The sequence below is a fragment of the Lontra canadensis genome, unplaced genomic scaffold, assembly GCF_010015895.1.
Source record: "Lontra canadensis isolate GAN:19392208 unplaced genomic scaffold, GSC_riverotter_1.0 scaffold109, whole genome shotgun sequence".
NCBI lineage: Eukaryota > Metazoa > Chordata > Mammalia > Carnivora > Mustelidae > Lontra > Lontra canadensis.
The window spans coordinates 5,980,017-5,996,652 of record NW_022631103.1 but is presented as its reverse complement, the minus strand read 5'-3'; the positions used below and the strand labels follow the sequence as shown (position 1 = coordinate 5,996,652).

General features: G+C 40.3%; 1 protein-coding gene across 6 annotated transcripts in view; it reads right to left on the bottom strand.

The window, feature by feature from the left end:
- NFIA (nuclear factor I A) overlaps positions 1-16,636 on the bottom strand; it is a 362,345-nt gene that overhangs the window by 157,935 nt on the left and 187,774 nt on the right. For all 6 annotated transcript variants that reach the window (XM_032839786.1, XM_032839787.1, XM_032839785.1 and 3 more), the window contains exon 3: positions 14,927-14,992. In XM_032839786.1, the coding sequence (XP_032695677.1) occupies positions 14,927-14,992 (66 nt within the window). The remainder of the gene's footprint in view (positions 1-14,926; positions 14,993-16,636) is intronic.

Sequence of the window (16,636 nt, the reverse complement as noted above, 5' to 3'; positions counted from 1 at the left end):
TCTTTAGAAACGCCATGCCTCACGAAAACAGAGCTGTATGCAATGGGTCCAATGTTCTTTTTGCTTAACAAGAACCTTGTATTTTTCCCTCGCACACATAGAGAACCTATGAATCCTATTTATTAATCAAGAGTACTAGAACTTGGGATGCCTGGGTGGCTCAGTGGGTTAAAGCCTCTGCCTTCGGCTCAGGTCATGATCCCAGGGTCCTGGGATCGAGCCACGCATCAGACTCTCTGCTCAGCAGGGAGCATGCTTCCCTTCCTCTCTCTCTGCCTCCCTCTCTGCCTACCTGTGATCTCTGTCAAATAAATAAATAAATAAAATCTTAAAAAAAAAAAAAAGAGTACTAGAACTCACCGATTAGGAAAGTACATCGATGGTACTTTTTTTTTTTACCGACAAAGCAAACTCCCAAGAAGATAAATGTGCAAAATCAAAGGAAATAAAAGATGGTGAAACTCCTGCATTTGCAGCTTAACAAGAGCAAGAAGATGCTCAGAAAGGAGAGGGTAGGAGAGAGAATGGACGGCTGAGGTAACATGGCATAGTGGCCCAAGTGGTTTTTAAGAACATGATTGTTTAAAATCAATGTCTAGCTGTTCGTGTTCTGACACATAAGCTAGGTGCTCCCTCCCCAACCCTGTTACCCTACAACTTCACCAAAATCAACTACCGACATAATTTCTCTCTGGATACAGTACAAACCTATAAGAGAGGGGCTGAACCCAGCACTGGGGGCGTGGGACCTGGAAGAGAGCGGCTGTGGAGAAGATCTATCACTTAAACTAACTCAGCAAATGCAGGAACCTAGAGCTACAAGGGAACTTTAGCCTGAAAGCCCTCTCAGAAATATGCAAAAATCCTGCCATAGACTGTGGATATATTTCTTCTGAGTCTGGGATGGGGGTTTTGAGCTCATTCTAAGGGACCAGGAGACTGTAGGTACCATCTGGGAATCTTCATACACTTCAATATTTAGATTAAATATCTAATAAATCACTTCCATGAACACCGAAGACTTAACTACTGCTGTCTCTTGCACAGCCTCCAATCACTCGTACCTGCCTTCATCATGGGCTCCACACACTATCCAAACACCTTCAGGAAAACACAGTCACTTTTGATGGCAGATTTCTGTTTAAATATCTGTCTTCCTTGCTAGAACATGTACCCAATGAGGACTGCGTCTGCATCTCATTTATCTTCATATCCCCATCACCTGACACAAGGATTAGCACACCTATTAACAAACACAAGTATGATTGGGCAAGGATGAACTGGAAGGAAGAGAAATTACCTATAATTACGTATTCTTTTTCCCTCAAAAGACATTAAAATCCGAGGTTGGTGGTTACCAGGATGGGGGTTGGGTAGGAGAGATGCTGTTTGAGGATGCATCTTTGCAATTAGTAGGTAAGGAAGTTCTGGAGACCTAGCACACAATACGGTGATTGTAGATAACAAAACTGAATTATGAACATTATTAGGGACTAATTTTAATTGTTCCCAACATTAGAAGACATGGCAATTATGCCACGAGGTAGAGATGTTAGCTAAGGCTATGTCATAGCCTTACGAAATGTGACATGGGAGTGTAGTGGCCTGCATGTAATCACTGTGTTGTATACAATAAAACTTACACAATGTTGTATGTCAAATATATCTCAATTTTTAAAAAAGACTCTGAACTCCCAAGGACAAGATCTATTCATTCACTCATTTACTCACTTATTCACTCACTCTAAAAATACTTCTCGAGTGCCAGGCATATGTTTGCAAAACAACACAAATATGATATATACAAATATACACAACACAAATTTCTGCGCTCACGGAGCATCCAGTTAAAATTGTGGTCTCCTTAAAACACATTAGGAGTACCTAAAGAAAACCCTGGGGCTTCTATTCAGATTTATTTTGCATCCTCTAAGAAACACTCATGAACTGGTGATTAATAATGCCACCTCTGTCACTTGGTACCTAGGTCAGATGGTGATGTGTCATCTGTAGCACACAAGGTGCAGGAAAATTCTGCACACCCACTCTCACTGGTTTCACTTTCGGCACACTCTGACATACTACTGTTTTCAGGGGCCAAGATTCGGTGGGAGGGACTGACATGTCATCTCATTTTAACTAGTTAACCACCATCACCAACCACCATAGGTATGCCATCACTGTTGTCACTCCCTAACCACAGGTTTGTTATTTCCCTGGGAAGAGTGGAGAGAACAGATAGAAAACACACTGAAAACCTTATGATGCAAGTGACTGGAGATTATGATGACTGCTCCAAAACATTTCAGGGCACCTCACTATCCATTCATTATCTCTGTTTCATCTCAGACCTTCCCTGGGAAGATGGAGTAGCACTTTCTTTACCTCTTACTTGCTGTTGACCATGGACTTGTGCCTCAACATCCCTGAACCTTATTTTCCTTGTCCTCTCAGAACTATTATGCCAAATTAAGATATCCAAATGATTTAAAGTTTCTAGTACATAATATTATTATTCAACGATGGTCGGTTCTCCTGCCTCTCCTATTGAGGCATAGGAACATTCCATACGGAGAGATCTGAGGCTGGAACTCAAATGTTCTGCACAATTATGGATGATGTGGCTACCCAAACTTTCTCTAGCTCCTGTATTCCAAAAGTGTGCTTTCCTGACCACTTTATGTAGAGAAGTGCTGTCTCAGTCTCCTGCTTTGAGCTGCTTTTACCCTTGACCCTCACTATCAATTCTGCTCAGATAGAAATGAATTCGACAATATTTATTGAAAAAAAAATGAACAGAGGAATACATTATAAAGGGATGATGGGCAGTCCATCTAGACTGACTCTTACTGGCATCCGCTTTTCTCTTCTTCTGTCTCCTTCCATAAGACAAAGTTAAGGGTTATTATTCAACCACTGGTCTATAACTGAGGCTTCTGTATCTTTTCTCCACTAGGGACATCTTATATATAATATTTTCCCATCATGGAGCCTATTTCTCAAAGTATTTAACTTCCTATCTTTATTAAACAATGGATAATTCATCTCTCTCCCACCTTTTATCTAATGAATCTAAACTATGAATCTCTGTACGTGTAAGATAACCAGTGGGTTCACAAACGGTGTCAAAAGCAACAACCTTCAGCTTGCCTAGCTTTTTCGGAAGGGGAGGGCATAATTTCTTTTAAGATTTTTCTTTTTGCCCCCTTCAGGGACCACCAGTTGGCAACCACTGGTCAAGAGTATGTTGGTGTGTGCTGAGTTTTACTTATGTGGATTTCATGATATCAATTTGCAAATCCACTAGAACTGAAAGGACATGCATGTTCTGAACACTGCTACTCTTAAAACTGGCTGGTGCTTTGACAACAAGGTACTTCATTGTCCCCCTCTCTGTCGTTAAGGATCTTACAGTCCAAAGCTGCAAGAATGCATTTAATGGAAAAGCTTTCACTTTGGGCAGCATTTGCAATTTTAAGAGAAGATAAACCTCTCTATGGAGTTAACATGATCTGTGAATACGGGACATACTAGGAATCAGATATCCTAATGATCTTGGTCTTACTCACTTGAAATGGAGAATTAACCGATTCCTTTAAATAATTCAGAAATCTAAAATCAAAGGGATGAGGTACAAGTTTCGATTGTACTGCATAAAAAACAGGGAACAGAAATAAACATTTTATGTTTCAATAAATAGATTCCTACATCTATTGCCACTGAAATACTTTCAAATTTATTGGCAACCATAATTGTTTTATGCATTCGACAAACATGATGGCATCTGGTATTAATACCTTACAACTCATCTCATTTTATACTCTCCATCTCCAGCAGAAAAACTGAGTGAAAATTTAGTCCACTGCTAAGAACTCTCCATTAAAGAATCAAGGACTCGTAAGACTTGAGATGGTAAGGAAAAAGAGTAAAGAATCTTCATAAGAAAAATAAGAATGTCATTTTGTCCCCCAAATATCTGAGGCAAGAAAAAAAAAAGTGTGTTCTGGATTGCCCCCTGGCATATGGGTCACTTCTATGAGGCAATGAGGTAGATAAAAGAGAAGACGGGCTACATTTGATTCTACTACAGATTGCTACGAGTCCTGGGTACTTCACATCCCTGCATAGATGCATACATAAAATCTCCACAGGAACAGTCCTGCTAGTTCTGAGGACATAATTAAACCTGTGGGAACCTGGGCAAGGCTGAAGCAGATACCTGGGAGGATGAGATAAGGAATAAAGGAAGAGATGACAATCCCAGATGAAAGAAAAACAGGAGGAAGGAAAAGGAACCAACATTGTTTAAGCTCAAAACAAAACAGCGGCGAAAACACATTTCCTGGGAAGGTGATGACATCCCACCTTACAAAGGAGGAAACACAAGTCCGAGAGTTCAAATTATTCGCCCAAATTGACATAATCAATAAGTTATGGAACCAGCGGTTGAATACCGTTCTTTCTATGATACAGTGTAATGGATAAGCGATGAGACTCTGCAGTTGGAGTAAGTTTGGATACACATTCCACCCTCTGGACGGTGGACAAACTATTTAAATTCTTTGTGTCTCCGTTTCCTCCCATGTAAAATGGGCACGCCAACAGTACCTTTTTCTGTAGGCTTGTGGTAGGATTCAATATGGAAAGAACTTCCAGCGCAATGCCTTGCTGTGGTGTCCATGAAAATGACCCATCAGATCACGTGCTACAAGGAGCATGATTGCCTGATGACCCCAGCTGCCATCCCTCTGTTCGAAGGCCACCCTTCCTCCAGCATATCCCAGCCAATGACTAGGGGGGAGAATACTAATGCAGACCCATTCCAATGGGACACAGAACTTTTTTTGAGAGAGAGAGAGGGCGAGCACGTGTGCATGAAGGTGGGGGGGAAGGGGCAGAGGGAGAAGGAGAGAGAGAATATTAAGCAGGTTCCATGTTCAGTGCTGAGCCCATTGTGCAGGGCTCAATCCCATGACCCTGAGATTGTGACCTGAGCGTAAACTGAGAGTCAGACACTCAACCGACTAAGTTACCCTAGTCCCGCATGGGACACGGAACCCTTAAAACAGGTGCCTTTGGCTCAAAGACTCTCCACTGGCCTGTACAAAACTTTCTTGGAAGCTTAGTGCTATGTGAGATTCTTTCAACAAAATCCTCCTTCCTTTCCCATCTCCTTCCACAGGTATCATGTCAATACTGTGGTGTGAAAGCTCTCCCAGCTCACTCTTGTTCCCTCTCTTTACATTTAATAGGCTTTACCCCCAAATAAATCTGAGCACCAGTAATTCTATCAGGGGATATTCTTCTTGGAAGATCCAAAGTAACAAGTGAGCACACAGAAAGTCCACAATGAATGTAAGCTATAATCATGATTATTATCACCAAAACCATTATTTTTATCATTATCTCGCTCGAAAGCGCAGTAGAGTTTAATCCCAACTTTGGAAACTGTTTTCCTTGAACCTGTGAGCATTATTCTGTATTTTGAATGGGAAGGTTCAAAGATGGCACTATGTTTTTGTAACATATTCTGACAATGTTTTGTCACACCTAGCAAAACAGTCCTCAATTACAAATGAAAACATATATATTTCATTTCCTGTAGAGCCCATGAAAAATATGGTACCTTCTATTTTCAAGTCTGTCTGAAATGCCTTTTGTCTACTTCACCTTTGAATGTGGAATTTCCCGGTACTTTATTATTTGACTGATTTTCTACTTTCATCATCTTTCATGAAGCAAAGAATCTGCTGATAATGAAATCTTGTAACAAAGTATACTTCCTCCGCATTTTTTCTGAAGAAGTGACTCACAGACTGTCCAATGGCTTACTCAATTGCTATCCCACTAATTAAACTTAACAAATTTACTTGCTTCGGTTGAATGGCTCTCAACTACCATACTGTATGTAGTGACTGTGCCTTATAAAAGGTTTATTGTTCCAAGATAACTAACTACAGGACCAGGTACCAGCAGATGCAGAAAGAATGGAATTTAAGTAGTCAGCTTGTTAGAACTTTGTGGTCCTCTTCCCCCGGGGTTCATTTTCAGGGGCTAAAATTCCAGTGATTTGACCTTCATGATCAGTGACATTATCACCGACTACTCAGACCTTTCCACGTGCTGCTGTTACTACCGCACACCAGGCTGTGTGGGGAATCAGGACCGGTGGCCAGATAAAATATAGGAGTGAATTTAGATAAACAAATACTTTTAAAAATGTTAAGTATACCTATTTAATACTACAAAATTAGTCATTGTTGATTTATATGAAATTCAGATTTAAGCTGGTGTCTTCTATTTTTATTGTTCAATCTGGTAACTATTAGGGAGAAAAAGAAAGCTTCATGGTAAATGTACTCGAGACCTGGGGGCTTATGATCTAAATGGTGTCATGAGATAAGGGATAAGCTGGAAGCCCGCAGATTTAGATTTCCATTAAATGAAAAAGGAATCGTTTGCATGAGTGGGTATGTGAAGTCAAGTATCCCATGTAAGTAACTCAGCTTTTAGTATTACATGCATAAGGAAAAAACCTTTGGGGATACTAAAGGATGTTGCCATGGTAGATGAGAGAGTCTCTCTTTGGCAACGTTACAAATCAGGCCTTTGTCTACAACTCCACACTAGACGCTATGCTTGCTCTGCTCTGAACATTAAGTACATTAAATATCTCACAGATCGTAGGGGCTGGGGATATATTTATTGTATCAAGAAATGAATGGATCTGGTATGTGCATTCCGCTGTAGAGCATATCATAGCTTACCAAGGAGTCTGCCAAGTCCTTTCCTTGGCCTCAAACACCCGGTACCATTTCATTTCCTGCTTCCCCCATCTCCAATTGCTCTCTCCTTCCTTCGTGCCCCTTAAGCCACACTGACCCTCTCACTGTTCCCCCAGCCTCCCTCAAAGCCTTTACATTTACTGACCTCTCTTTCTAGGCAAAGTCCATAATGTCTGCATAGTTCTCTTCTTCACCTTCTTCAGGTCTGACTGAACTCAAACGTCGACAGTTAAAGGCCTTCCCTGACCACACTATGTAATAGCTCCCATGTCCTCCACTGTTCATCTCCTTATCTGTCCCTGTTTTTTGTTGTAATATTTACTGTCACTGGGCCCATTATGTACTAGTTAGTTCATCGTCTGTCTCCTCCCACCAGAAGGTAAGGTGTTCTTTGTTCAGCGCAGTGACCAGTTCTTAAGATGCACTAGATAAATATTTGTTGAATGGAAGGATGAATTAAGCCTTTTCCCTCTCACTAGACTATCGAGTCCTCAAGAACAGGATGTCTCATCCATTGCTATATTCCCTCCAAGCATCCAGTACATTGTCCAAATGCACCTAGCAGATTCTTAGTAAGTATCTGCTGAATTACTCATGAGAAAATTGAAGTACAAAGTCTTTAAGTGACTTGGACAACTGATTTTCTCCTAACAGATGCTCCATGTCAGGCTTGTCGTGGCAACTCTCCTTTGCTAATCTGACCTATTCAGAAGCCGTGATGTGGCTTCTCCTTGCTCATCTCTTGAGTTTACAAATGCTGCTTGCTGAGAAGGTCTCTGGTTGCAAAAGATCTACAGAGATCTAAGAAAACACTGATTATCCTCCACGGAGAGACTGTGGGAAGCCTACTGCTACTTGGTTGGGCCTTGCCACAACATCCTTTCCACCCCTCTCTTTCGCTATGCACCATATGATGCCTGCAGACAAGGCGTATGAGAGTCCCCTGCTCCCTTTGGGTGAAAATCAACCATGGATAGCAGTGCACAACTGAGATGGGGCCGAGTACTCTGCAGTAAATATTACCCCTCCCCCCACCTCTATTTGAGCTATCCCAGTAGATTTCCTTAACGACAAGCTAATGCCAAGGGAACAGAGTTGCCTGGAGCTGAGTAAAACCTGAAGAAGAGAAAAAGAGTGGGGAAGCTGTAGGGAAGAAAAGGTGCCAAAAATCCTTGTGGCCACATGCATTTTTGTAGCAGACAACTAATCAATCTGGATTAGTGACTCCAAATCCCCAAATAAATTATTTATATTACATTCAGTTTTCTAATATTATCCACAAATGGATAATTCCTTCCAAAAAAAAAAATGTACAAGCTTTAAATCAACAAATTCACACTCCAGTGTCAAATCTGATCCTATTACTTGTGGCAAGGAAAGCTCATACACTATTCCTGACTCGAACGAGACTCCCTGACAGCTCACCGTGCTGATTTTTAATTGATGGAGAGGTACGCTAAAGCGACCATTAAAAGTACCCTGCAGGTCCTTCTAAGGTCCTTCTCTGTCAAAGGGTCCTCTCTGAGTTGTTCGGGCTCAGATCACAGGGAAAACCGAACAACAGCAGATGGGACCACAGACAAACACCAGGTGTACCTTCTACCACACTGTGACTTGATGACGGCTCCTCATTTGCTTTCTTTTCTGAGCCCAATTCAAATTCTACATGAGTTCTATTGCTTCCCATTTTTGGACTCAAGATCTATGGATAGATTTACAGAATCCCATATAAATTATAAATAAACACTTAAAAATGCCTTTCTACTTAGAATGTGACATCCAATAGGCACTCAAATGATTGTGTCTTCTGGGATAAGAGTTACAGGCACAAATGATTTTGAGGACCAGAAAGAAATCCCTTTATTTCTTCTTTCTTCTGTAACTATTTGTGTGTGAGGAAAAGGGTGGGGAGGGCAGGTGGCGGAGAGAAGATGTCTAAACTAGACCACCCATCCAGTCCATTTGAGAATTTAGACATCAGGGAACGTGGTCTAAAACACTCCCTATTTTGGCCACTAGCCAACCACTTAAAGTCTGTTCAGCTAGTTATCCTCTATATGTAGACAATAAAATACCCATAATGTGTGAGGTAAACTACTTTTTAAGAACGACTACAAATTTCCTCTTTATTTTTCAGTTGAAAGAGCTCCTTATTGACAGTGGGTCCTGTGGTAAAGTTTAACCTGGTCTACACTGTGGGATGCACGCGGGGGTGGGGGTGGGCTGAAGCCTGCAACCTCAGTGGGTACCTCATCTTTCAAAAGGCAAGATCCAAGAATTTCCTTTGTCTGGAGGCATTTCTAAAAAGCCTGTGCAAATAATGATGGGTCACATCTGCTACCAATATTTAAGAAAGCACGATTCACCTGGACTCAGAATGACATTTTTAGATCAAACTATATTCTGGTTCTCCAGTCTCTTAAAGGAGAGAGACCGGCTCCGTCGCATTGCTGAAAATTCATCAGTCCGAATTTAATTATTCAGATCTGGAAACCAGAGGCATTTGAATGTCTCCCTAAGTTGGGACCTTTACATGGTTTAGAATATTGATCATTACTGATATGGCTGCTATTCTGGGGGTCACTCCACTGAGTCTGTCCCTGCAATGTTTTTGGAACAAACACTGCGGAGAATAACTGTTGCTAGGTAATTGTCAAAGAAATTCATGCAAATGATGAAATATTGATAAATTACATTTCTAAGTCAATGATGCTACAGTGCTCCTGCTTTCCCAGGAAAGTGCAAAATTATAAGGCTGTATTGCCTCCAAAATTCCTAAAATGATCCCATTAATCAAAACGGTTCCTAAAATGGGTAATCCAACCAGTAGTAAGTAAGAGAAAATTCTTAGGGTTTGGAATTATGACTCTTATTTTGCCTTTCTGCTACATATTAATATTGTAACACTGCAAGATACCCCCTATATATTTGAGGAGGTAGTGAAAAAACGTGAAAGGACAGGGTCTCCAAGGTGTTAAGAGCATATTATCAGACAAAACAGTGTTTATCCGTAAGAGAAGTAGAAATTTACAGTTCTCTCTCACCCCCAAATTACAAAGTGGATCCTACACATAAAATCTAAAGCCAGCAAATTAATAGTTTTGAAAGTTATTTCATAAGTATTGAAATATTCAAAATACTCACAGAAATGGGTTAATGGATAACTAGGGAGATGTGATTGTGGTTGGAGTACATTCCTCCTTCATCTAGCAACGTTTAGCAACAATATCTAGCATGGCAATACAAGATGGAAATGACACAAATGACACTGGTGACCAGGAGAGCCACACTCAACCAGTTCTCTAGGGTGATTTTCAAATTGGCAGGTAGAGCTGGAAATTTTCAAAAATCTGGGGCAAGCATCATGATTAATGGCTTTCCACTGATTGCAAAGGCCCATCTGAGGGTTTATGCCACCAACATATGGGCGACCACCAGACAAATGAGGAAGAACAAACATGATTAAGCCTGAAGGAAATAATCCAAATACCAACCCTGCTTTCCTGTTATAAATATCACATTTTAAAAACCACGAAGATGAGGTTATTAATAGTAGTCGGTGCAGGTGATGAGACAGAGTAAATGCGGTGGGGGGTGGGGGGAAGCATGTGAACACAGCTTTCCTTTTTCTGGCAAGGGAATCCCATATTTTCTTCTTTTTTTCAGTGGAGGGTGTTTTCGCAGCGAATCCCAGCAGGGAGTGTGCTTTGAGCGCCAAAGCTGGACGACGCCATTCCCTCAGACAGGGACTCGGTGTGGCCCTGCAGATGCATGACTTGAATTTAGGAGGGTTATCACATAAGCTTTTCCCTCCTTAATGAGTGACCTGAAGCACCACAGAACACAAGCTTAGGGGACTGTTCACAGGTCCCGTAAATACCGAGCAGTCACTTCAAATGTTCTGTCCCTATAAAAACTGTTAATAGCAGCCAAAGTACCTGTCAGGAATTCATGAAGGTGGCTTGAGTCAATGTTCTAAGTCGAAGCCCAACCAATAAGGCTCACCAACTTCAGAGTCTCTTGCAAAGCCAGAGAGGGGGTTTCGGCAAGAAGCAGAAGAACTAAATGTATAATTCCCATCAGAGCTGAGAACTCTGTCAGAATTTCATCCCCTACGGTAAGCAAGCATAAGCGAACAGTATAGTACTTCATAGCTTCGTTCACACCTGCTCACGCGGGAGAGGCAGAGGTAGCACTTGATCTACCGTGGACATCAGCAAAGCCTCTGGCTTTGGCTTCCTAGCGCCATCGGTCATATCTGCGCATGTGCGCCCACATGTCCGTGTGCGATTCTCCCCCGTAGCCAAGTTAGATTTTTTGCATCTCCGTTTTTCTTTTTCTTTTTTTTTAACTTTTGATATCTGTTTCTTTAAGAACCTTTTGGTCAATCAACAGTGAGCAGACACTCACAAAATATTTGGGGATAATGAGAACATATTCATCTACTTATTAATTCTATTCATTAAGCAAATAAATACCATACCTGCTGAGGTCAAGGCACAGAGCTTTACGCTCTGCAAGATTGTTTTAAAAGGAACTGGTCATGAACCCGACCCTTAATCAGCTTATAGTTTTTAATAAGCCAGATTCTACGTGGTTGGTGCCAAGGAAAGACTCAGCTAAAATTAAAGCCATCTAGGTGGGGCCCCTTCTTTCCAGAATCACCTTCTCTGGGAGTGCTCATTCTGAAGGTCCTGGCAATTCTGTGACTTCTGTGGTAGTCAACCAGGAGGTGAACCGACCGTGAGGAACAGTCCACACAATAAAATAGATGTGGCACTGTGGGGACTGTAGACAGATAAAGGAGACTCATATTTGACACTTCAGAACACAGTAGGTACCTACAAAAGATACCTCTCTAATAAAACTCTTGGTTTCTTTCTGACACTATTCCCCTTCCATTCCAAACCTCCCAGCTTTTGGCCTCTCCAATATGCATGCTCTTTACAGAAATGAGCTTTAACTAAGAGTAATAATGGCTACTTTTCTTTGAGTCCTTACTAGGAACCAGACATGATGCTGTTTCATGTATGTATTCTCCCTTTTAATACGAAGTATGTTCTTTTAGTATTCCTATTTTACTGATAAGAAAACTGAGTTTGGAGCAGCAATTGATTCCAAGTCACCCAGCCATTATTTCATCTGAACTCAGGTCTGTCCGACTCTAGAGGTAGAGTTTTTAATCATTATATTATACCCATTTTGAGTTTCAGAGATTCAGATATTTTATCTCTGGGCTTCAAATAATTCCTTCAAAATTCCCATCTAATACTTTAATTGGACAAAGATTTGTTTCCTTTTACAGTTGAATCTTAAGGGAGTACAAGAAAAGAAAGCAAAAATTCCACAGAAAAAAACAGACTAGCTGGACCGGGAAAAAACAGCTGCATCCACTTTAGGTAAAGTTACATGGCCTAGTTTATGGCTTTGGATGAAACGGCATGTTGCCATTTGTCTATTCATTCTCCATGGTTTACTAGGAAAATACCATTCGTTTCCCATTACCTTCCTCCTCAAGAGCCAGGATAAAAAGAATATGATTTCCCCTAGCATATATACATAAAGAAGATGTAATACGTTCCCACTTTAACTGAAGACCAGAGTCTGTCACTTCTTTACCCACCAAGATTCCCAAAGTTCTTAGATGTTGGCTGCTACATTTATGAGAGTTGCCTTTTTAAAAACAATAACAAAACAAACAAACAAAAACCTTTTAGGAACTCATCATCCATAACCTGGGTAATGAAAAAGAAAAATCACTCTTGGAAGTTGTAGAAAGTTCTAGTTTATGGCTTTGGAAAGTTCTCCTCTAAGTGCACTAGAAAGTTCTCTAATGCACGTAAATACCTGGTCCTGAACTCTTCATTTCTCTTCCTTTAGGGATTATGTGTCTTTAGAAAAGAGGTAAAATCATGTTTCCTCCAATCACTTCATCTGAGATCGACAAAAGGCAGGTAGAGGAAACTGAGTGGGCTGCCGTTCCTCTAGGCTAAGCTTCAATTAGAGTCATCCAAGACTAAGCAGCCTCTACTTCTTTTTCTTTGAAATACAGAGAAGTTTGAAACATAGAAACCTATTACTTTCTCCCCCAGATATTAATACTTTCTTTGAACTTACACAATCCTACCCACCCCCTCTTCACTCCCAAATAGTATCGTGAATCCTTGAAGTAGCACCAAGTAATCTGGGGTTAAAAGTGAACTTGGCTAATAGCTTTGCCTTTGGCCAAGAAATCCAGGCTCCATTCTGGTTGCTTTTTGGAATGGGAAATGCACAATATCGGTATTACAGGCAGCTCCAGAAAGGCATGCCAGGCCTCTCTCATGCTCTCGATTTATATTTGCATGTGAACAGCTTGTCGGCCATTTTATGAAGACAGATGAATCGCAGGCCTGCTAGAGGGACGGCCAGCCCTAAATACACGAACCACATACCCGTACAACCACTAAGTTTTAAAAATGAAATGAGAGTAAATTGAGTATCTCTAGACACAACTTCAGGCAGATTATATAGAAGTATGATCGATAAATGAAACATTTAAGGTATCACCCATAAGGTGGAAATGAAGGATGAAACCAATGTATAAATATATCCCTTTAAAAATTCAACTAATAATAAGATAGAGCTATTTATGACACTAAAGACAAGACTTCGGGGGGGGGGGTCTCTCTTTTCTTATGCTTGCTTTGAAGAGACACCTTTGGTGAGGAAAATACCATTAAAACACTAGAATAAGAAGTGGGATAGCCAGAGAGTCCATATTTAATGTCAGAATCCAGCAATGAAATCAAGAATTTCCCAGGCTTGGGAAATGAAACAAAGTCTGTAGTGAGAGGATATCTAATGTGGTAAAAATCCTCCATCCCATAGCACCGACATAATTCAGTTTACCTTATCTGTTTCAAAAGATCAGACGGAGATCAAAATGGAAAAATATATAGCACAACAAAGGAGCGACCAGAGGAATGAGATCATTCTAAGTAGATGAAAAACCAATATGGGAAGGGATGATACGGACAAGAAAAATAATAAGTAATATTGAAGAGCTAACCATTCTTTATAAGCTATATGAATATGTGCATCTTATTTAGCTCTTCAACAGGTAGGCTCTTATTATATATTATTACTGTACTATTTTAAAGATGAAGAATAACTTTATACCTTGAGAGGTTAAATAACCTGATCAATGTTACAAAGGTAAGAAATAGCAGAGGCAGAATTTGAACGCAGGCCTGATGCCACAGCCTGAGCTTTTAACTGCGATGCTGTGTGCCCTTCACATGCCCCTGAAGGTCAAGCCTCCCCATTAGAGTCTTTAGTTCTATCACTGAGGAAGAACACTTTGGAATTTTATGAGATGGTATCCGGGAAAGTACATAGTACAATGTTCAGTATATGATAGGGACTGCCAGTTCACTTTTCAGTTTTTACTGAAACTGATAGTTTTACTCCATCATAAATTCCAACTTGTAACAATCTATTTTGTACTTGGAGCGCATACCACAGATCCAGTACTTCACTGGATACTCACAAGAGTATACGTAAGAGTATAATTAAATTTGTATATAAAGTGCGCTTTCTATGTTAATCAAGTTTCTGCAACCGAAAATTTATATAATTATACAATTTAGAAATTTAATACTGTCATGTATCCTTACTATTTTATTTCAGACAATTTAAAGTGGAAAATCCTTCAAAGGCGGAGATCATTTTCTGAAAGCAATTAGGAAAGGGCTAAGCTCTGAAAGGCTACGAAAGTATTTGTCAGTCGATGACCTTAAATCACCAGTGAAGAAGGTGGTGGGGCATTTGCCACCTTAGAAGGAACTAGAAATCAAACAGAGAGGCGGCGGCTCCTCGCTTGTGCTGTAGAAGATTCGGATTTGGTAAATCAACCCTACCTCTCACAGCCATCAGTGTTCCTGGAAACTAAGGTTCTCATGAGTACCCTGATGGTGTTTGGGAGAGGAATGGAGGAGGGCTCGGGGCTGCTAGAATGATCCAGAGACCGCCTTGAGTCATCAAAGCTGTTCCTAACTATGAGCTACCCATAGGGCAGAACCCAAAATTCTTGTACTTGGTTGGCTCCTGGCTACTGATGAACTCTGAAAGCAGCAGCTCGAGTCCCCAACTAAACTTACCATTTTCTGGCTGGTCCTTAATGTCAGCGTCACTTGGCTGGCTGGGACTTTCAGATTGACTTGAATCTGAAAAACATAAAAATACAGCCAAAAATTACAGGGTCTGCGAGGGAAAGTGGATCAGAGGTGCCAGACTTTCTCAAAAGGTTCAGCATGTAAACTAGGAACGAGAACGCTATGGGAATGACAAGATGAATGAGGGAAAAAAAGTGGGGGAGGGGGAAAGAGAAGAAACGGGGAGAAAAGCAGTGGCGGCAGCAGCCCTGTGCCTTTGGAGAGGAGGCTCCGTTCTGGGTACACCTCCATGGCGTCTGGCTTGCGCCAGATCATAACTTGAAACACTTCAGAAACCATTCTCTTACAGAGAAACCATTTCCAAAACTGCTCTTCTTCATTATTTATACACGAGAGTCTGATAAAGACTTCATCCTTCATTACACACATCTGAAGCTTGATTCAGAACATAATAAAGTGTCAAAACATATTTTGAAGCTGGTATATAAAAGCAACCCAAACAACAGTAACAAGTCCTGTTGATATTTAGCTCTGTGCTGCGGCAACACACGAAGCAGACTAACGCCACGAAATACGAGAGTCCTAATACTCTAGCACGTTCACTTGAAATCACAGGATCACTCAAAGGCATCTTTCCGAAAGAGACGTGTTGCCTTCACTTTACAAGTATGATTTTCCTCTGGTGCTGATGCCTTTGAGAGCTCCTAAGAGGACTCATTTGCAAAAACAGATTCTTGCACACCTTTGTTGAACTCCATTCATTTTTTACTTAAAAAAAAATAAGCATTTCTAAACTAAAAAAAAAAAAAAAGGCTAAACGGGACCAGTTTTGGCAAATAACATTTAATTTTAAAAATGAGATCAAATTAAGTGAGAGCAAAAGAATCTCACAGAATTATAAGTCAACATACTTAGACATTTTTTGGAGGGAGGAGACAAAAATCGGGCAAAATATTTCAAGGGTAAATTTTTGGGCTGTGAAGCATATTCTGAGACTTTAAATGGTATAGAACATTATCTAAACACAAACAAATTTTTTTTTAGAATAACCTCTGTATCTGTGTAAAGTCTGGCTAGTAACTTTACCTTGGCTTCACAGGGTTAGAATTGGCTGTCTAAAACTTGACCACATTTCAGCAAGAAGTTCAGAGCAAGATCAAAAGGTCATGACACTTAACTGTGATTAAACTGAAAATATTACTTCTATTTCAACAGAGTTATAGCATTATTATTCTCTTTCTTGGAGATATTGCAAAAAGAAGTAGCACTCCTAGTGACCCTGGGTCGAGAAATGCTAATTTATTACTTTAGAAAGGCTCTCTGCTTTTAAGCAAATGAGGATTTTAATTATAGGGAAGTATTACAAGGAAAATGTCTATCTCTAAGTTTTCAGATGATCTTAACCTGGTGACTACAGCAAACATTCTACGCCGATCCCAAAGTGCAAATAACAAAAGATGTGAAAAGTGAATTTTTATTTAAATCTGGCAAAACGATAGCTTTTATCATTTTGTAACAATCACCATAGTGAAAATACAAACAAAAGCATGATAGCTCAAAAATAACTTAAGAGAAATCCTTCAGAATGATCCCTGAAATCAAATACAGAGCCGGCACTGAAAATCGGAAATATAAATTTATATTGGTCCATATTTGAAATTTTAACTCCATAAATTAACATTACTTTTATAGCAA